The sequence below is a fragment of the Phyllopteryx taeniolatus genome, chromosome 4, assembly GCF_024500385.1.
Source record: "Phyllopteryx taeniolatus isolate TA_2022b chromosome 4, UOR_Ptae_1.2, whole genome shotgun sequence".
NCBI lineage: Eukaryota > Metazoa > Chordata > Actinopteri > Syngnathiformes > Syngnathidae > Phyllopteryx > Phyllopteryx taeniolatus.
This window is the reverse complement of record NC_084505.1, coordinates 6,460,449-6,482,615: the sequence shown is the minus strand read 5'-3', so window position 1 is coordinate 6,482,615 and position 22,167 is coordinate 6,460,449. Positions and strand designations below refer to the sequence as shown.

The 22,167-nt window shown below is 41.1% G+C and overlaps 1 protein-coding gene across 4 annotated transcripts in view; it reads right to left on the bottom strand.

Annotated features, from left to right (window-relative positions):
* Positions 1-30: 30 nt before the first annotated feature.
* krt222 (keratin 222) overlaps positions 31-22,167 on the bottom strand; it is a 41,728-nt gene continuing 19,591 nt past the window's right edge. The window contains exons 2-11 of one of the 4 annotated variants that reach the window (XM_061772198.1): positions 15,039-15,445; positions 14,741-14,955; positions 12,628-12,710; positions 11,059-11,212; positions 7,739-8,017; positions 6,377-6,502; positions 5,471-5,691; positions 3,304-3,527; positions 3,142-3,244; positions 31-1,423 (exon numbers count right to left, since the gene is read on the bottom strand). In XM_061772198.1, coding sequence (XP_061628182.1) covers positions 1,210-1,423; positions 3,142-3,244; positions 3,304-3,527; positions 5,471-5,691; positions 6,377-6,502; positions 7,739-8,017; positions 11,059-11,212; positions 12,628-12,710; positions 14,741-14,938 — 1,602 coding nt within the window. In that variant the 5' untranslated portion in view covers positions 14,939-14,955; positions 15,039-15,445 and the 3' untranslated portion in view covers positions 31-1,209. Of the gene's footprint in view, positions 1,424-3,141; positions 3,245-3,303; positions 3,528-5,470; positions 5,692-6,376; positions 6,503-7,738; positions 8,018-11,058; positions 11,213-12,627; positions 12,711-14,740; positions 15,446-22,167 lie in introns of all 4 variants that reach the window. The other 3 variants (XM_061772197.1, XM_061772199.1, XM_061772196.1) reach the window with 3 other exon arrangements.

The window sequence follows — 22,167 nt, the reverse complement described above, 5'->3', positions numbered from 1 at the left end:
TATAATTCTCAGAGGAAGAGAAAGTCAACGTAAACATAGCTGAGTGCTTTGTGGTTAAACGCAACCATCAGCCAGCATATTCACTTTATTTGTAAGCTGAAAACAAAATATTTCATTGGGATGTTACAGAAGTAGGCCTACTCCGAGTGAAGAGCGTGTGCATCTTCAGGCAAAGTAAAATCAAGCACAACTGCATCGACAATAATTTGAAATACGTGAAACATGAACCAGACATTAATGCAAATTAAATACACAGTGGCCACTATGCAGTACGGTATTTATATTTTACCACATGTAAATAAAAATCAATGTATTAAAATATATAATAGCATATGTTGTATGTGCACAATTGGGCAAAATATACTGTAGTACTACAGTACAGGTATTGCACAGCACGCCATACAGCACACTATGTACAAATGCTGCCGCTGTCTGGCTAAAACGGGTACTGTGCACGGACCACAAAATTAATTACTCCACATGGGTGGACGTGAGGATGTGCCAGGGTTAAGGCTTTGAATAAATATAGCAATATCCGAGCAAAGGGCTTTTGCACTTGTGAGCTTTGAAATTCCGCATGCAATTATCAGCTGTCAGCACACACACATTAGGAGTGCTGCTTTGTTATTTTATTATAGTTGTTGCAAGTGCGTTATGGTTTAGCTGTGCAAACATTCGGGGATTATGACAATAATAACTGCACAAGGAAGGACCTCCCCAGAATCATTCATGTCACAAGTTTCACCTTAACTAAAATCACCACAACATTTAATGTTAACGAAAGGAGTAGGTTCAATCGACTGCCATTTGTAAACAAAAGGAATTGAACATGATCTCGAAATAAGGCAATGTCGGCGGCGATATGGACAAACGAGACAATGAAATTAAAAAGGAACACTTTAAAAGATCACAATCATTTAACACAATCTCAATTTCCAGTACATCATTCTTTCTCACTTAATACTACCTAAAAGCATATATATATATATTTTGAGTGCACATGTTAATTAGACCCAAACGTAAAATTTACATAGTCTTAAGGGATATGCGACCTTTCATTTCCTCATGTCAATTTTGAGTTGGAGGTAAATACCGTCATCCAAGATTGTATTTGGACAACTTTGGTTACAAATCAATATACATTTATCAAGGTCAGACAGCAGTATAAGGCAGGGACTCCAGTATTCAGTCACTGGCTAATCGCACAATTTAGGGTGTGATTGTTGCACTGCTGCGAGATCTTTTCATGATGAGACGCACCTCAACGTCCGGGAGGCCGTCATGTTTAGTCCGGGCACACCCCTCGTCTGCAGCAGCCATGTGCAGGTCGAAGCGCAGCGACACAGACTTCTTTCGGAGTTTTGGATTCCCCCTGAAGAAAGAGCTCTCCCACTGCTTAATGACCTTGTCAATCTTTTCGGTCCTGGATAAATAGTGATTATTATTTCATGATATAGGATATGATGCACATTATTTAATGACTTCATATTTTCTTTCAGAACATATGCTCAATACTTACGGGCTTTGTTAATGTGAATGTAAATGTATATTTGAGGACACGGTGTTCCACTGCTATTCTCGCAGGATAGGTAGGGTACCGAGGCCTGCCGCTAATCACAAGTAATTGACGCTGCCCCGAAAAAGAGTTAGAATTGGCACATTTGCCACAATTACCACAAGATGGTGGCAAAGCACTACTTTGGTCGAATAACTCACTTCTATGCAGTACGCTGCCACCAAAATGTCAGAAAATTGTGCCAAGCCAATACTTACACTGCTTTGGCCTGAGCACAAAAACAGTGAACAGGAGAGTTTTTTTGATAGTTATGTTTATGATAGTTTTTTTTTTTTTTTAAACGAATCTTTGAACACGTGAATGCGCCAATTGTGAATATGCCAGGAAACACTGTATTTCATTTGAAGAGTGATTCGAACCGTTATGAATGGATGAATTAGGCCAGTAGTCATTTATTCATGAATTGAAGGTTGAGACGCATGAACGAGGCTGTAAAACAGCAAATAATGACTGTTGGGCTACAATTACAGTAAATTGAATTTGCAGTGCCTTTACCCTTATGTAATAGGTTGTAAGAGAGGAAACCTAAGGCCTGCCGCACACTGTGCAATGCGGTCAAACCTGATTGAACCGGACCGTGGCATAAAAATAACAGTTGCCGGCAGCGAGCCTGTATAGCCGTTACATATATAACGACAGTATATTGTACTTTGCTGATTCCACTCATTTGAACGTACCCAGTGTGTACGTACCTCGCTGGGCACATTTTGGTCACAAGCTTTTATGAATATAGTTAAGTATTGATCTGAAAGACAATATTTGATGCTTTATACAGTACAATCCAATTATTTGGTCTTGGGGTGGCACACCCGCCGCGGTGTCTCTTTCGCCTAAAACCTGGAAATGTATTTTCCCTGTGAGTGAAAGTGTATGTACCAGACCCTCCCAAACATACCAGCCATGTTATCTGATGTGAGCATTTGCAACACAATGGCAGTGTCTTTAAATGACACCTCAGTCAAGCAAAACAGTCTGGAAGACAGACAGTGTTTCGATAACCTAAATATCATGAGATGCGTACATGTGGGAGATCATGTATATTGTTGCGCACCTGTGTGTGTGTGTGGGTGGGGGGGTTTATGGCGCCTGAGGCATTTACAAAAAAATAAAAAAACAAAAATTCCACTTTCTCTGGTTTAACAACAACAGGTGCCACACCTTGAAGACATCACGCCAGGCGAGACTCTCAACATCAAACAAAAGTGATTAAAGGGAGGAAAAGTTCCCAAGCAGCCTCAAGATGAATCACCCATGGGAATCTCAAGCAGCAAACTATGTTTGTACGCCTCTTAAATTGCTCAGGCTGTATGACACAGGGTGGGGAGGACGTTGGTGATTGTTGCATTGTAGGCTGATGAGTTAATAAAAGCACAGTTAATCAATGCTTGACATCTTACAATTTGAGGTGCTTTGACATCAATATGTTGGTAAAGCAGAAAACTACTGGTTTAATTAAAAACACCACCTGTTGTAATGAAGAAGAGTCTTCAAAGGAAAGTGTTGTCTTAGTATGAGGTGTCAGAAAATGAACCAGGTCCTAGCAGCAGCTTAACATTGGTACTTACTCAACAGTGCCGTGGCCCTCTGCACTCTCTTGCACTACGTTACCCTGGAGAATCTCCTGAGTCTTCACAGTGGAGATTGGTAAATGTTTATCTTCGTGTGGTTCTGTAAGAAGACTTGGGTGATGAACCATGTCTAGGCAGCGATCGCTGTGTATGTGTTACCTGTGAGTATCACAAGGCTCTGTGGCCGATGGGGTACGTCGCTTTCCTTTGGCTTGTTGTCTTTTTGTAGGAGTGAAGTTGTTTCGGGCAGAGGCTCTGATTTTGGTTCATCTGGGGTGATCGTGGGATCACAAAAGCTGTTCTCCAGACCTTTTTCATTCGGTTCCAGCAAAGACGATCTCCAGAGCTGCAAACCCATCTGCTGCTCACTGTGGACCATGTACCTAAAGGAATGAAGCAATGCATAGATGAGGAATGGGCTGCGTCAAAAATCCATCTGTGCCTTGTAATGCTTGCTGAGAGTACAGTATACCCATGTCAAATGCGTCAGCCATGGAATATTTTGCATTCACCATGTCCCCCCCCCCCCCCCCCCCTCTTGTTTTACTTCTTTATTTGCGTGTGTACCTCCAGCATGGGTGCGTAAACAAACACACACTTGGTGTGAACTGGCATTTAAGAACTCCTAGTATTGCAAAATACTTTTTCTCAGAACAAAGTCTGGCATTGAAACTGATTTTCTGCTCAGTGATGAAATAAAACCGCAATAGGCTTCTTCTCCTTGGTCGCGGATGTCAAACTCAAGAATCCGACATGTCACATCCTTTTCCCCTACTTTTTGGTCTGCCTTTGATGTGCCTTTTATTACGTGGGTTTTCACAACCCTTTATTTATTGCACTTGGCGGTGCCTATCTGAGCATATGTTGCTTATCAGTCGCAAAATTACATGTAGCAACCCATCGAAGAGTAACATGAACAATAATAGTACACATTTGAGCATGGTTGCCCTCTTTGTTGGAAGTGCCACCTAAGCACTGTGACCCCGCCCAATTCCCTGCTTTTATAACAGATATTACAAAGCTTTTTTCCTGCCACCATATTTGTTTTTAACATATAGTACCATATTTATATTTGATTGACATTATTGTCCATGAATTATTCATTCATTCATTCATCTTCCATTGCGCATATCCTCACGAGGGTCGCGGGCGTGCTGGAGCCTGTCCCAGCTATCTTCGGGCGAGAGGCGGGGTACACCCCAAACTGGTCGACAGCCAATCGCAGGGCACATACCAGCAAACAACCATTCTCACTCACATTCACACCTGTGAGCAATTTAGAGTCTTCAATTAACCTACCGTGCATGTTTTTGGGACGTGGGAGGAAACCGGAGTGCCCGGAGAAAACCCACGCAGGCACGGGGAGAACATGCGGGGTTTGAACCCCGGCCCTCAGAACTGTGAGGCGGATGTGCTAACCAGTCGCCTACCGTGCCGTCGCATGAATTCTGATTTCAAATTTAATTTGTTGTTAAAAAATATAATGTAATGAAGGAGAAACATGCACGTATAATAATATGATGTGATTTTCACACTCATAATATCCCTCTGAATGAGTTTGATAGCCCTTTCCTAGGTTGTCAAGCAAACAGCAATATGTGAGCTTGTCTTTAAGTGGTGACATAATTTCCAGAAGAGTTGAGAAAGAAACCTAATGAAGTCATCATTTCCAAAAGACGACTGCAATGATCAAAGCAAGTCTAAACAAGCCTATATCTCAGATCACAAAGTATTGTGTTCTTGTGCGACGTTATCGTCCCTAAATCAACTCAATGTTGTATGCCGGGATTTCTGTACCCAGTAAAAGCTGTGAATCCGAGACAACTCACTTCTCCTCTATCAAGACACTTACTATGCAGTATGTCTGAAACGCCTCAGTAAAACGATCCCTCTATTTAAAAGCCACAAGAACAAGTGCTGTGATCATTATCGTTTTCTTTTAATTATACTTGCAACGGCATGTCAGGGACATTATGAAATCAGACAACACCTTGCAAGAAGATACAGGCTTTCTGATTTCTCGTGGTTTCTGTCTTTCTGTTAAGTTGTACAGACAACATTTCTGTTTGCTACAGAATCAAACCTATTGTTACTAAGAAGCCCTACAAAGAAAAAGGAAAATACCCCAAGAAAACAAGTAATTGCAGGCAGCGACTATGAGCTCAGACAGGATATGAGGGCCTGTGTGACTCAAATTAAAAGCATTGATTTTACAGTGTGTGAGTCATGACGATGCTTGATCGCGCTTGTTGGTAGACTGAAACCAGTTACCACTCCCTGGTTCCTACAGTCGTTAAAGCACCCTCTGGTGCCTCTCATCGCTCACCTGCCCTCTTCCCTTTCCAGCAGTCGTCTATAAGTGGAGATCTCTCGCTCCAGTCGTATCTTTGTGTTGAGCATCTGGCTGTGGCGCTGACGCTGTGTGGCGAGTCCATTCCTCACTTGTTCTAGTTCACCCTCCAGCCCAGTGATCACCTGGGAAAGTTCCTGCAGCTGGCTGGAGTACAGCTGCTGGGTATTCTGTAAGGAGTTCTCCAGGCCTTTTTCCTGGAGAACCAACAAAAGAAGCAAAACAAATGCATGGTAATTTTGGTTCTTCCAGTAGTATGACATTAAAGAGCCTTTGAACGACCCTTTTTGTCTAAGGAATATACAGGGCCATGAAAAAGTATTGGCCCCTTTCTTAAATTCTTACACACACAATTTCTTTCACACCTGCACAATAGTACATCTGGTTCGATCTGGACTTTATTGTCTGGATTATCCTTCGCTGTTTTGAAGCCTGGTTTACTGGTTTGCGAAACCATCTGTCAGATGTTTTGCTCAGTTCATATTCATTTGGAAAAAAAAACTATGGCCATTTCTCAGCAATATAGCACTCTTGTCCTCACTGAACTTTGTTATGGAAGATGTTAATGTATTTATCTTCAATGGTTGGCCTTGGAAAGCAAATAGATGCTGCGTGCTAATATAAAATAGGTAGACTGCTGCTGCTTACAGTAATCACTGGAAGTACCTGTGCAAGAAGGTGAAACATCAAGAGAAATGTGAGTCACAGCTCCATGGAAAAATAGAGGCCTACTGAGCTAATGACATGATGACCGGGTGATTTGAGTATGATGATGACTGCGTCTTGTGATTAGTTTCATACGTGATCACATCTGCAAAGTTGCCATGCCATCTGCCATCTCAAGTAAGAGGACTGGCGTTATGGATGTTCGGGCTTCCTTACCAAGGCATGCAGTGTCTCAATTTCCACCTGAAGGGACTGCCACTGCTTCCGGGCCTCAGCTAACTCTGCCCGAGCCTCCCTCAGTGCATTGCTGCCAAGGCTAACCTGTGCCCATGCTGCTTCCTCCTGGGTCAGATGGAAATAAAGACGGTAGAAAAGTGTTAAATGTCATGTCTTTTGTGGATTCTTTGAAAAGATCCATACAAAAAATGAAAAAAGCAAAACTGGGACTAACTCCAAATACCGGGCACAATTCCCACTGACGCGGAGTCAAAAGAAAAAAAAAGGCCACAGGTTGTATGCTCTTGATTCTGTGAATTCTGTGTTGTGTGACCAGACAGTAGTGCCGCCCTTTGAGTTTACATTCAAACACAGTTGTGCCAGCTGTGTTGACACACTGTACAGCTGCTGGGCGTTCACACCCATCATCCTCACACCCTCTAAGATACAGTGAAACACAGATGCTCTGTCTCCGCTGTGACAATATTTACACACTCAAAAACATAATAATATAGAATAATTATTAGGGCCAGACCAATATGGAATTTTTTTAGGCTGATGCTGATTCCGATATTTGGCTGAATAAAATAAAAAGATAACCATTTAATCAGCTGATTAATTTAAAAAATATATATTGACTAAAGAAATTATTTTTGGGTCCCTTAATGCTTACAACAAAAAATATATTACATAACAGGCAGAACATTTGACTGTTTTACAATACTTTATCCTTGAGTATTTGTTTAACTTTAGAACAGAGAGAAAAATCTGCAAACATCGGCCATTTTTTTATTTTTATTGATTTTTTAAATTAATGTTTGTTTGTATGTCATTATCTTTGTCTTATCGTGTAATGTGTAGAAAATAATTGTCAAAAATCTGAAAAGAAATCTTCCAATTTTTGCCAATTTGAAAAGGGCTGATATCCACCAATTAAATCGGCCGGACGTTTAATCCAATCCTGAATCTATTAGGAGCGTGATTCAATTTCAGTGCTGTTTGTCAATGAAGTGATGTGAATATTTACCCTAATGGAAAAGCACAATCATACACCTCACATCAAAAAGGATAGTACGATTGATCATTTTTCAAAGCTATAGTGCGTGAGCATAAATTACCACATGGTAACTGGGAAATTATGCATGCAAATGAGCTTAATAGAATGTTAAGTAAAAATATGCCTCATGGACACTTGCACAAAGGTTCAGTAAATACCAACATGCATCATAGCAGCCAGAGGCAGAGTGAGTCCTGAAACTCAATTAATCTAATGAGGGGTAGCCTTGTGTCTGATGGCTACAGGCCAAAACAACACAGAAGGAAAACCAAATGATGAGTGCAGATACAGGAAGAGACGTGTACCTCGATGAGGGCTCCACTGTGTGTTGTTGTTGATGCTGCTGTCGCTCCAGCTTCAGATTCGCTTGGCCCGGTATAGCTGGGAAGTGAATATGAGCCTGCACTGAAGTGTCTCTCATTCTGGTTGGCAAGTCTGTTCAGGTTGCACTGAACTCTGATTTGGTCGAGGAGTTTGGTGAGCTCCATCCCTCTTCCATCGTCTTCCTGTTTACCTGCCACAGTGGTCGCTGCTAACAGAGCATCACATGAGGGGACTCGCTGCAACTGCAGAGCTCGGGCTACCTGCAAGCATCCAACCAGAGGGGAGGGGGCATGGAGGGAGCAAATGGGATGCAGCAGGAGAGATGGAAGTGGGAAATGAGAGATGGAAGGACACAGAGACAGTTAGCGAAAGATGCAATGACAGCTATTGTACAGTACGTACTGTAACAAGACAGGGAGATATGAGTGTGAGCGAAAGATTAGCTATGTATTGAAAAAGCATCGGAGTCTGGAATTCGGCATGCAGCAGTGTGCTATTACATTTGAGAAAGTACAACAGAAGAGAGTGACTCAGGTATTACTCAGCGGGGAAAGCAAAAGTATAATGACGATAAAGAAGAGGAGAGAGGAAGGATGAGGTCAGACAAAGACAAAATGAGCACCAGTGATTAAAAAGACCCTGTTGAATGGAATTGTATCAGTGCCCCTTAAGTGTATTTTTAGCTTGTTTGCTTGCTTGTTACTTTGAATCTCGTTTTTTTTTGGGACTTTCTTAATGAAGTATTTTGATAATTCCACGTGCCTTGTTTGCATTTTTGTCTTTGAAAGTAAATGATTTTTTTTATGATTATTATACCTGCTCCCCTGCATGTGGATCCTGTCATGATCTGTGCCCTGCAGTTCCTCTTTGGAGATTGGGTGGCACTTTGCGCCTTGCTTTTCCCTCTCTCTCCAGCAATCATCTCCTCCTCGCCCGCGCACCTGATTTCAATCAGCACTCATCACAGCCTGCATTTAAGCCTGCCAGATCCAGGTATCCACCGCCAGAGTATTCGCGCTCATCCGTGATACACATGGCGACTCTCGAATTCCTACTCTTGAAAAGATTACTTTTGTAATTATCCTCTTGTGCTCTCTTCCGCCTCCAGTCTCCCGCTTCGCTGCCTGCTCCAACCACGCCGTCAAGCTCTTCCACCTACTCACGTTCCCGCTTCCTGCATGCTCCTTGTTCCTATGGACCACCATCACACCTTGGAAATACAGACCCTGAGCTATCCCAAAATAAACCATTCTCAACTACTTCCTCCGCCTCTGTCTGCTTTTGGGTCCAGTCCAATACCGTACGATTACAAATCGTGACAGATCCACCATTTACCACCATCATCACTAATAATTGTCATTTAGTCCTGTTTGCATGTTGGTTATTGAGTTATTTAGCTAGTTAGTTAGTTAGCACGATTACATAAAAAAACGCACCACAAATTTATTTGAAACTTTGTGGGTGATCATACAAATTATACAAGTTTTTCCATGTTGGGCGTCAATGCCCATGCTCATGCATGAGAAAATCCTCTCCGAGCAATTCATTTTCACGGCAGGGCTGGACAGCCACGAAGGGAAATTGTGCATGAAGGGAAAAGTGCCAAAAGTGAATGTGTTCTCACCAATACATCACCAAAAAGTAAGTCTAATAATCTATTCTTCCCTGCTACAAGCTGCTCCACAAGTGTGTCGCCATTTGCTTTCAATGTAACTGTCAACCCCATGCCCGAGAATGCAAATGATATGGCCTCATTTACATGCTACCACACACAATATCAATCCTGTCACATAAATTTGGGGAGTTGCTTATAGCATGGAGTAATAAATTATATAAAGTTTTGGTGATGTCTAAGAAAACTTTTGGCCCTGCCTCAATTTTGGCGCATTCCTGCCTGATTGTCTGGAGGGAGAAAATGAGTCATGCGTGCCCAACATGGAAACATTGTGTCATCAATGTAATACTGACTATAGTTGCTAACTGGCACAATAGAAATAAGCCGACAGTCTTTCCTTGGCTGCGCTCTACTGAGTACTTTACTATTCGATGGTGTGACTGATGACATCAGCAAGGAAACTCTTTCTAGTCATAGTACGGTATTTAAGAATTACGTCATCCAAATACCTTTACAATGTAAAATGGTGTAATTTCTAAATGATGAATGCCTTATTTTTGTGAGCCCTTTTGAATTAAAGCTGAGATGTGTACACATCAAGCAAATTGTGACTGTTTTAGTTCATATCCATTGTGCTTGTGTATAAAGACAAAATCATAAAAAGTAGTTCTGGACCTAACGGTAACTCGATCAAGTTTTTGTTTAAACTTTAGACATACAGTATGTCGTAAACAATCCTGAACTAATTCATCATTTACATGTCGCATTAACATTTGAACCGTGTCTAAAGTACAGAACCAGTCAAAGGTGTGGAGATGGCTTCTCATTCAATAGCATAATAAAGTGTGTCCAAACTTTCAACTGGTATTTTAGGTCATATCTCAAACAATTTATAATCATTTATTGCTCATTGGCTATAACATTGTGTACACAATCTAAGATTCAAACTGAAAAGTCAGATTAAAAATTCAATACTAGAGCTGTATCAAAAATCCTTTTTCCTTATGCCACTATCTAAGAGCTATCCGTTTAATGATAATATTTGTATCATGGTTGTAATATGCATATGAATGGGGTTGATAGATATGTAACTTATTTAATTCAAGTTACATTAAAATATATTTAAAAAATATTCTTATAATGCTTTGTCATAAAAATACTCTTAATCTTTTGATGACATTATTGGGCTTTATCCATCACCTAAAGCATAGGTGTCAAACTCAAGGCCCGGGGGCCAGATGCGGCCCGCCGTATTATTTTATGTGGCCCGCCAAAGCAAATCATGCTCGTCAACTTCCGTGATTTTTACTAAAATCTGTACCCAAATTCCAAATTGTCATAATAATAAACAATAATGTTGATATATTGCATTTTTCTATGACGAAACCCTTCTTCTACAGTAACTTAAACAATACTTGAACAAACTATTATCCTTGTCTTCTGATTTCAAAAGTAGTTATCTCTCAATTTGTTGTGTCATGGTAATAATATGATTTGGTGATTAAACATTTATATGGTTTCACTCTTCTAACGGCCCTCTGAGGGAAATCATAACTACAATGCGGCCCGAGACAAAAATGAGTTTGACACCCCTGACCTAAAGCTTTACATTTACAAAGAAAGTGAATATATACACCAAGATTTAAAAAATCAAACAGTATTACTAAGGTACAGAAACGTAATGACCTCATACTCTTGGTTTATATCCTGAAGCTCTGCCATGGAGTGATCAATGTCTGCCTGCAGAATCATGCTGCCCTGCTCAGTCTTCTTCTTTGACTCCCTCAGCACAGCCACCTGTTGCTCCAGACGCATGGTGTTACGTTCTTCCGTGTCGCACCTGCAACATGTATGGAGAAGATTAATTACCTGTTAATTCTGTACAAATATTTGGAGAATGTGATATATAGGTTTAGATATAGAAATTATGGGATTACAGTATGCTTCATTAATACAATAATATCCAAATATTTGTTGTTTGTTGTTCACATAAGACATTTATATTCCTAACACGTTGTAAACCTTTATACAACGGTGCTCTTTAATGCAGCCCACCGAACACTTACATTAGCAAGAGTCCTGTAATATTTGTTGGATGAATTTATCTTAAAATTGGTTGATTTAAAACGTCTTCATTAATTTCTTTGTAAAATTGGTAGCTAGGTAGCTAGGTAGCTAGCTAGCTAGCAAGCTCGCTAGATAGATAGATAGATAGATAGATAGATAGATAGATAGATAGATAGCTAGATAGATAGATAGCTAGATAGATAGATAGATAGATAGATAGATAGATAGATAGATAGATAGATAGATAGATAGATAGATAGATAGATAGATAGATAGATAGATAGATAGATAGATAGATAGATTTTTCACAAGTCTCTTGAAAAATAGACACTGCAGATGTTGGAAAAGTCGATAAATATAGTGAAAATCTCGCCAAGTTGCCATTAAATCCTGCTTGAGTTAAATTTGAAATGGGTATGCAGTATTTTGCTGTATTTTTGCACCAAAGGTTTTTGTTTAATATAGTAATTAAAATCAATTAAATAAACAAAATAACTATTTGTTTATAGTTTCTGATGTCAACCAAAATCTCATGATGTAGTTGAAATTACATTTAATTATTGTATGAGTACTTTACAGTGATTTATTGTATGGTATGTGGTAAATGTAGAATTAACAGGAATGTCTTACATTGTATACTCCTTTTCAGTAATACTAGTTTATTCAAATATTGGAGTATACAAAATATTTACAATAAAATCAACTGGAATGAACACTTGTTCCTAGCTTCAAAACAAATGACTGTACTACTAACAGACCGGACTACATATATATATATATTTTTTTTACAAAAGCTATTGACAATTCATTTGACATACATTAGGAGTTTGCATTACACTACCAATGTCACCTATTACACATAATAGTGTAATTCATAAAAACAAAAAAATATTAAAAACAACCCCCTTCATGTAGAGAGTTTGGTCATTCAATTAAATTAATGAATAGAACCATAATGCACTTGCAAATGAAAATCTCATAATGTATGAAATGTTTGAATGATTCATTATTATATTTATAATATACAGTATATAGTAAATATTCACCCATTGTGGTGTACGTGCACAAGCTGGCCCTGTAGTACATTTGTAGCACTTGCTATTATCCAAGTTGCCTGTCCCTGTTATAGTTGAAAGGCTAAAATATGGCAGAGAACTTTCAGGAAAAGTACAGGCACATAAAGCTGACCTGGCCTGGATGGCAGCAGCTCTGGACTTCATGCTTTCAGACTGCAATGCCAACTGGGCATTCTCCAACAGTAGTTTGCCAACCTGGCAAAGCAAAAAAACAAATGCAATAACAACCCCAATGCAGTATTGCATCCATCCATCCATCCATCTCAACCTCCCACCTTGTTTCTTTGCCATTGGGCTCTGAAAATACTTGCACGAAGAATGAACATTTGAGCTAGCGGTGGGCGGATAGATCCAAATATCAATAATATTGATACCAAGTCAGTATAAGTATCGGCTCGATAATAGCGTGTAAATATTAATACAGTAGTTTCTGTTTCGTTCTTGAATGGGTTAATTCGGTTTCATCAAACAGGCAATGCCAGACTCGCTTTTTCTGTCTCAGCGTCCACTCTTGTGTTTCGATATGGTGCCAACACATGACTTAGTAGAGCAAAGCAAACAAGCAAACCAAGCAAACGACTGGCTCGGGTACGCCAGCCCACCAGCAATTAATTTTCACAGTGAAATTGTCCATTTGTTACCTTAGCCAACTCATCCATCCATCCATCCATTTTCCAGCGGGCGGGCTGGAGCCTATCCCAGCTATCATCGGGCAGGAGGCGGGGTACACCCTGAACTGGTTGCCAGCCAATCGCAGGGCACAAACAAACGAACAACTATTCGCACTCACAGTCACACCTATGGGCAATTTAGAGTCTTCAATTAATGCATGTTTTTGGGATGTGGGAGGAAACCGGAGTGCCCGGAGAAAACCCACGCAGGCACGGGGAGAACATGCAAACTCCACACAGGCGGGGCCGGGGGTTGAACCCGGGTCCTCAGAACTGTGAGGGTGACGCTCTGACCAGTCGTCCACCGTGCCGCCCTAGTTTGGTTGTATACACTTGATATAAATACACGATGGATCAAATTAATTACCTTTGGTGCATGCCTAGATGAAGGTAGGAATATTTGTACATAGGTTTTTGTTTTCACATTCGACTTACACTGGGGCCAAGTGGGGCAATGTCCTACCAGACATTGTCCATCAGCTCACACTGGTGTAAAAGAAAAAACTTGCAGTGTGGCAGCTGGCACTCGCTTTGAGCATTACTGCCATGTATATGACTGGAGTGGAACAGTATTGTCCCACACGTCAATATTTTTTCTATTTTTACTAATTAGTCAGACGCACATGGTTAGTTTGCCAGTCTTCTTGGTGCCATTCCAGTTATCTTTGTGATTTCATTTTCTTTTAATAAAGCGCTTGTGTTAGATCTCATTGGATGCAATGAAAACAGTAAATCCATTATTAACATTGTTGCCCTTGAATTTAGTCGCTGCTTGTGCAGAAAGCGTACTATACATATCCTACTTATTCTAAAATAAGAAAGAAAAAAAGGAAAGAAACATAAAACAGCCAAATATGAAAAAACAGTGTCCTCAACTTCGTCACAAAAATCAACTGTCAATATGAAACTCTTCCACATTTGTTTTAGCATGACCACAGACAAGACAAGACAAGACAAGACAAGACAAGATAAGACACACCCATGTTCAAGGAAAGCCAAATGCAGTACAACAAGAAATATGCAAAACATTTATAGGATTTAGAGTACAAAGCACTCATTAAGTGTGGGTTTCAATACATTCAATCCTCAGGAGCCTTTGTAAGCTCCTGTGAGATTAATGGATCAAAAACTGCTTAATGTCTTATCAGATGATTAGGATAAATGAAAGTGCTCCAAATAAAACTAAAAATGAAATAATCTGATGCATTTACACAAGAGGCACAAACAAGGAGCAAGCAGTTACATTTGTTGTGCTTGCATCTACACTGGTAACTGGTGTTATATTTACGTTGATATTATGGATTCACAATGTATTCATTGGGGTTCAAACACTAGTACAATACACTTTTTATGAACTATATGTACCACTTTAAATGAAATATAATTAAACATTTGAGTGCCCAAAGGTTTCCTATTGGCTAGCACTCAAAATTTTCCATAACATTCGGAGCATTCCAACAACTTTATGGTCAGAGAAGAGGAGTTATTTGAATTTCTAGCTAGCAAACAGCATCCTGTTTATCACACACTTGATTAATTATTAAATCGTCTTACCTGAGCACGGAGTTCTTTCACAGCTACTTCCTGTTTGGACCAGTCCTGAGAGCAAGAGGTGTTTCTCATGCCTCTTTCAGTTATCTGGGCTTCCAGCTGTTGGTTGGTCTCCTGGAGCCTGTTCACCTGCTCCAGGAAGCCCTTCAAACGAGTGTTCAGTCCCCACGTGATCTGATTGGAGTTCTGCAGCAAGTCCATGGTGAACTTAGAAGAAACTGACAATTATAGTCAAAGGCCAGACATTTTTGGTCAATGCCATTGTTTTTCATCTTAGAAGAAACACAGCACACATACTTACTTGGTCCCCAGAGATGTTATAATTGTGCACCCGCAGGTATGGCTAAAAGTCACGCTTGTTTTAGGGCACGCTTTCAGAGGCGTGAACTAAGTAAATGTTTACCCAGTGATACTCACGTGAGGTAACGTGGCCTACCAAGCATAAAGGACAATAATTGTAGTAAAAATGAAAGGAACAAAATTCTCCCAGTCTGTTTTATTTGATCACAAGAATCAAAAGAACCTCTCCTCACGGCTTAGCACATTCCTCTCCAGAAAACTGGTCAATATGTTCTTCCTCCCACTGTGTGTGAGGTCATCACCAGTTGGCCACTGAGACTCAGCAGGTGGACTGTGATCAGCCCGCCCGAAGAACCTGTGATGTGCTGTTCTGTAGTCTCGATGTTCAACTCCAGCAGGGACCCCCTGCTGTCACAAACACACAGAAAAATAGGTGAGGGGAGAGCAGTGGGGGGGTCCAAACACAGCTCTTACATCACGACCAGCATGGGGCCCTTTGTCCACTCTGATCCAGGATTACTTTGCTGCTTTCAAACACGCTGCAACACAATGTTCAGGGAGACCCAATGTCATGACATGTAGGGGGGGGGGTCAGTGAAACTCTGGATTTGTGTGTTGTTTATATACAAGGCAGCACACTGCTCTCACATAAGTAATACACATTTTTTTTTCAAAACAGACTATTGCTTAATGACATACTATTTTGAGAGAGCACCTTGGGTCTGACTGTCTAGGACAAAGTTTTTGACACTCTTATTTCCTAGTTAAAATGTCTTTGTTTGGTACTGCAAATACATGCTCCACAGATTCATCCAGCAATATGATTTCATTCTTCTCATAACAATGAAAATGCATTGTGTTGTCACATCTAAAAAATACAAAGCTGTCAGATGGATGGACAAAAGAAGCCACTTGGCCATTACATCTCCAGGAATTGAAATTGGTGGAAATGTTTTACTCCAAACTGAAAAAGTGTCTTTATGGGTCTTGCCTTGTGTACTGGGGCACAGTCAATATTTTATTTTTTGTTTGTTGGTGTGCCGTGACATTTTTCAATTGTAAAATATGTGCCTTGGCTCCATAAAGGTTGGAAATCACTGTGCTAGAAGCTTGAAGCCCAAGCAGACAAAAAAACCTCCACCATGGAGCAGTGCTGGAACACTGGGAAAGTGTTCATCACTATTTACTACTTATTGGTTGTAGAGTATCCTGACCTCCTATATATAGTTTATTTTATTAACTATTCCACAATTTTATGTTTATAAATATTTTTCCAAGTGTTATTCCACTTTTATTTTAGGTTTGAGTGATTGATCATTTTTGTCTACCTTTTTACCTCTTCAAGTTAAACGCTATTCACATTTGACAAAAAAAAAAAAAAAAAAAAAAACACCCAAAAAGAACAAAATATAAATCCAATGTTTGGATGATTTAGGATTTAAATTTTTTTTGGAAAATGTTTGTAAAGTATGGCTAATTTGCATGTGATGATCGGCCTGTTGATTCATTGTTGACAGAAGGCATTATTGTTCATTGTTGATCTCAGTGCATAGCCCCATTTCTTCCATTTCACAGATGAACTGAGTAGTACTGTGACGAGGTAATGAAATGCACAAGCACCTGAGGGCCCATAGCCACACATCATTTAAGCAAGTTTAAGCAAGGGCATATTTTTCTGTTCTGTTCTTTTAAATTCATTCGTTCCTGTTCCTGTGCACACAGTTAGTCAAAACATAGACTCGCTGTGCAAGCATGTTCTCCAATCAGCAGCTGCTGCCAAATCTCCAAAAGCCAGCGAGAAGGAGACTCTGTTCTCATTCAGTGTGCAGTTCCTCCAAGGAGGTTTGTAAAATATCACACTAGTTAGTTAGTTAAACCCCAATAGCTCTTTAGAGAATGTAGGTCACTCATCAATTTTCTCCAGCTGATTCCGCCCTGGGTAGTGGTGGAAATCGAAAGCCGGTTCTGAGAACTAGTTCTCAGTAATTCGATTCCAAGGAATCATTTGTTTGCTTGAATGACGATTCTGCTTGTTGATTCCTCTTACAGTGGGGCAAAAAAAAGTATTGAGTCAGCCACTAATTGTGCAAGTTCTTCCACTTAAAAAGATGAGCGAGGCCTGTAATTTTCATCATAGGTATACCTCACCTATGAGAGACAAAATGCAAAATAAATAAATAAATAAAGAAATAAAAATAAAATCCAGAAAATCACATTGTCTGAATTTTAAAGAATTTCTTAGCAAATTATGGTGGAAAATATGAATTTGGTCAATAACAAAAGTTCATCTCAATACTTTGTTATCTACCCTTTGTTGGCAATGACAGAGGTCAAACGTTTTCTGTAAATCTTCACAAGGTCTTCACACACTGTTGCTGGTATTTTGGCCCATTCCTCCATGCAGATCTCCTCTAGAGCAGTGATGTTTTAAGGCTCTTGTTGAGCAGCACAGACTTTTAACTCCCTCCAAAGATTTTCTATGGGGTTGATATCTGGAGACTGGCTAGGCCACTCCAGGACCTTGAAATGCTTCTTATGAAGCCACTGCTTCGTTGCCCGGGCTGTGTGTTTGGGATCATTGTCATGCTGAAAGACCCAGCCACATTTCATCTTCAATGCCCTTGCTGATGGAAGGAGGTTTTCACTCAAAATCTCACGATACATGGCCCCATTCATTCTTTCCTTGACACGGATCGGTTGCCCTGGTCCCTTTGCAGAAAAACAGCCCCAAAGCATGATGTTTCCACTCTCACACTTCACAGTAGGTATGGTGTTCATTGGATGCAACTCAGCATTCTTTCTCCTCCAAACATGACAGATTGAGTTTTTATCAAAAAGTTCTATTTTGGTTTCATCTGACCTTAGGACATTCCCCCAAACCTCTTCTGGATCATCCAAATGCTCTCTAGCAAACTTCAGACGGGCCTGGACATGTACTGTCTTAAGCAGGGGGACACGTCTGGCACTGCAGGATTTGAGTCCCTGGCGACGTAGTGTGTTAAGAAAGAAAGATTCCTATAGGAAACATTAAGTATTTAGGTATTAATATTTTGCCAAAACTCACAGAGCTAACCAATATAAATTACACACCACTTCTGGAAAAAATCTCAGCTGATTTAAGACGCTGGAATAATTTAAGACCACATTTAAATGGTTAAAAACCTTAATAAATGTAATAAATAAGCTGTAATAAATTCTAAAATAGAATTAGTCTATCCACTCTTCAGAAAGGTAAACAGGAGGGAGGCCTTAATGCTCCCAACTTTAAACATTATTATTTAGCTAACCCATTATAATACCTCATCAAATGGTTGCACCACAATGAGGAGTATGATTCTTGGCTAGAATTGGAACAAATAGACTGCAACAACATCAAACTCCCAAAACTCCCATTTATTTCCACAAGTCTTAAACGCCATAAATGGTTCAAGAACCCAATAATCGCATCCACTTTAAGGGCTTGGTGGGAAAGTTTAGAATCTACAGGATCTCCATTAGCTCCCAGTATGCTCTCCCCTATCTGTCATAATCCAGATTTCGGAATTAATAATATACTCCTTCATTTTAGTACATGGGAACAACATGGAATTGACCACCTACAACAACTATTGAACAATAATGTTTTTAGGACGTGATGAACTGTTCCAAGAATTCCAAATAACAGGCGGAAACTTTCTTCCCTTTAGGGGTCACCACAGCGCATCATCCTTTTCCATGTAAACCTATCTTGTGCATCCTCCTCTCAAAAACCAACTGCCCTCATGTCTTCCCTCACAACATCCATCTACCTTCTCGTTGGTCTTCCTCTAGCTCTCTTGCCTGGCAGCTCAATCCTCATCATCCTTCTACCAATATACTCACTATTTCTCCTCTGGGCGGCACGGTGGATGACTGGTTAGAGTGTCAGCCTCACAGTTCTGAGGACCGGGGTTCAATCCCCGGCCCCGCCTGTGTGGAGTTTGCATGTTCTCTCCGTGCCTGCGTGGGTTTTCTCCGGGCACTCCGGTTTCCTCCCACATCCCAAAAACATGCCTTAATTGGAGACTCTAAATTGCCCGTAGGCATGACTGTGAGTGCGAATGGTTCTTTGTTTCTATGTGCCCTGCGATTGGCTGGCAACCAGTTCAGGGTGTACCCCACCTCCTGCCTGATGATAGCTGGGATAGGCTCCAGCACGCCCGCAGCCCTAGTGAGGAGAAGCGGCTCAGAAAATGGATGGATGGATGGATGGAAGGATTTCTCCTCTGGATGTGTCCAAACCATCGAAGTCAGCTCGCTCTAACTTTGTCTCCAAAACATCGAACCTTGGCTGTCCCTCTGATGAGCTCATTTCTAATTTTATCCAACCTGGTCATTCCGAGCGCGAACCTCAACATCTTCATTTCCGCCACCTCCAGCTCTGCTTCCTGTTGTCTCTTCAGTGTCACTGTCTCTAATCCGTGCATCATCGCTGGCCTCACCACTGTTTTATAAACGTTGCCCTTCATCCTCGCAGTGACTCTTCTGTCACATAACACACCTGACACCTTCCTCCACCCGTTCCAACCTGCTTGGACCCATTTCTTTACTTCCTGACCACACTCACCATTGACTGCATGATTGACCCCAAGTATTTAAAGTCCTACACCCTTGCTATCTCTTCTCCCTGTAGCCTCAATATTCCCCCACCACCCCTCTCATTCATGCACATATATTCTGACTAATCTTCATTCCTCTGCTTTCCAGTGCATGCCTCCATCTTTCTATCTGTTCCTCCACCTGCTCCCTGCTTTCACTGCAGATCACAATGTCATCTGCAAACATCATGGTCCACGGGGATTCCAGTCTAACCTTATCTGTCAGCCTATCCATCACCTCTGCAAACAGGAAGGGACTCAGGGCTGATCCCTGATGCAGTCAAACCTCTGCCTCAAATTGGTCTGTCACACCTACATCACACCTCACCACTGTTCTGCTGCCTTCGTACATGTCCTGTATTATTTTAACATACTTCTCTGCCACTCCAGACTTCCGCATGCAGTACCACAGTTCCTCTCTGGGTACTCTGTCATACATCCTCAAGGCAAATAATGCATCTGTGGTACTCTTTCTAGGCATAAAACCATACTGTTGCTTGCAAATACTCACTTCTGTCATGAGTCTAGCCTCCACTACTCTTTTTCATAACTTCATTGTGTGGCTCTTCAACTTTATTCCTCTATAGTTCCCACAGCTCTGCACATCACTCTTGTTCTTAAAAATGGGAACCAGCATACTTTTCCTCCATTCCTCAGGCATCTTCTCACGCGCTAGAATTCTATTGAACAAGCTGGTCAAAAACTCCTCAGCCACCTCTCCTAGATGCTTCCATACCTCCACAGGAATGTCATCAGGACCAACTGCCTTTTCATTTTTCATTCCCTTTTAATGCCTTTCTAACTTCCCCCTTACTAATCATTGCCACTTCCTGGTCGACCACACCTGCCTCTTCAACTCTCCCTTCTCTCTCATTTTCCTCATTCATCAACTCCTCAAAGTATTCTTTCCATCTATCTAGCACACTACTGGAACCAGTCAACATATTTCCATCTCTATCCTTAATCACCCTAACCTGCTGCACATCCATCCCTTCTCTATCCCTCTGTGTGGCCAACCCGTATAGATCATTTTCTCCTTCTTTAGTGTCCAACCTGGCATACATGTCATCATATGCCTCTTGTTGGGCATTTGCCACCTCTTCCTTTGCCCTATGTCACATCTCATTATATTCCTTTCGCCTCTCCTCTGTCCTCTCGGTGTCCCACTTCTTCTTAGCTAACCTTTTTCCTTGTATGATTTCCTGTACTGTGAGGTTCCACCACCAAGTCTCCTTCTCTCCTTTCCTGCCAGAAGATACTTACTCATCACTTCTTCATCACCCCTGTTTCCTTCACCATCATGTCCATTACAATCTGCACTAATCACGACTCTCTCTCTGTCTGGGATGCTCAGAACTACTTCGTCTAGCTCCTTCCAGAATTTCTCTTTCACCCGTAGGTCATAACCTACCTGTGGGGCGTAGCCACTAGTCACATTATGCATAATAATATACATATAATATACCCTCAATTTCAAGTATCAGCCTCATCACTTGATCTGATACTCTTTTCACCTCCAAGACATTCTTAGCCAACACTTCTTTTAAAATAACCCCGACTCCATTTCTCTTCCCATCTACACCATGGTAAAATAATTTAAACCCTGCCCCTAAACTTTGAGCCTTACTGCCTTTCCACCTGGTCCCCTGGACACACAATATATCAATCTTTCTCCTAATCATCATGTCAACCACACTTGCCTCTTCAACTCTCCCTTCTCTCTCATTTTCCCCATTCATCAACTCCTCGAAGTATTCTTTCCATCTATCTAGCACACTACTGGAACCAGTCAACATATTTCCATCTCTATCCTTAATCACCCTAACCTGCTGCACATCCATCCCTTCTCTATCCCTCTGTGTGGCCAACCCGTATAGATCATTTTCTCCTTCTTTAGTGTCCAACCTGGCATACATGTCATCATATGCCTCTTGTTGGGCATTTGCCACCTCTACCTTTGCCCTATGTCACATCTCATTATATTCCTTTCGCCTCTCCTCTGTCCTCTTGGTGTCCCACTTCTTCTTAGCTAACCTTTTTCATTGTATGATTTCCTGTACTGTGAGGTTCCACCACCAAGTCTCCTTCTCCCCTTTCCTGCCAGAAGATACACTAAGTACTCTCCTGCCTGCCTCTCTGATCACCTTGGCTGCAGTCGTCCAGTCTTCTGGAAGCTCCTCCTGTCCACCGAGAGCGTGTCTCACCTCTTCCCGAAAAGCTGCACAACACTCATCCTGTCTCAGCTTCCACTACATGGTTCTCTGCTCTGCCTTTGTATTCCTAATCTTCCTCCCCACTACCAGAGTCATCTTACACACCACCTTCCTATGGTGTCTAGCCACACTCTCCCCTACCACTACCTTACAGTCTGTAACCTCCTTCAGATTACATTGTCTGCACAAGATGTAATCCACCTGCATGCTTCTATCGCCGCTCTTGTAGGTCACCCTATGTTCCTGCCTCTTCTGAAAAAAAGTGTTCACTTCAGCCATTTGCATCCGTTTTGCAAAGTCT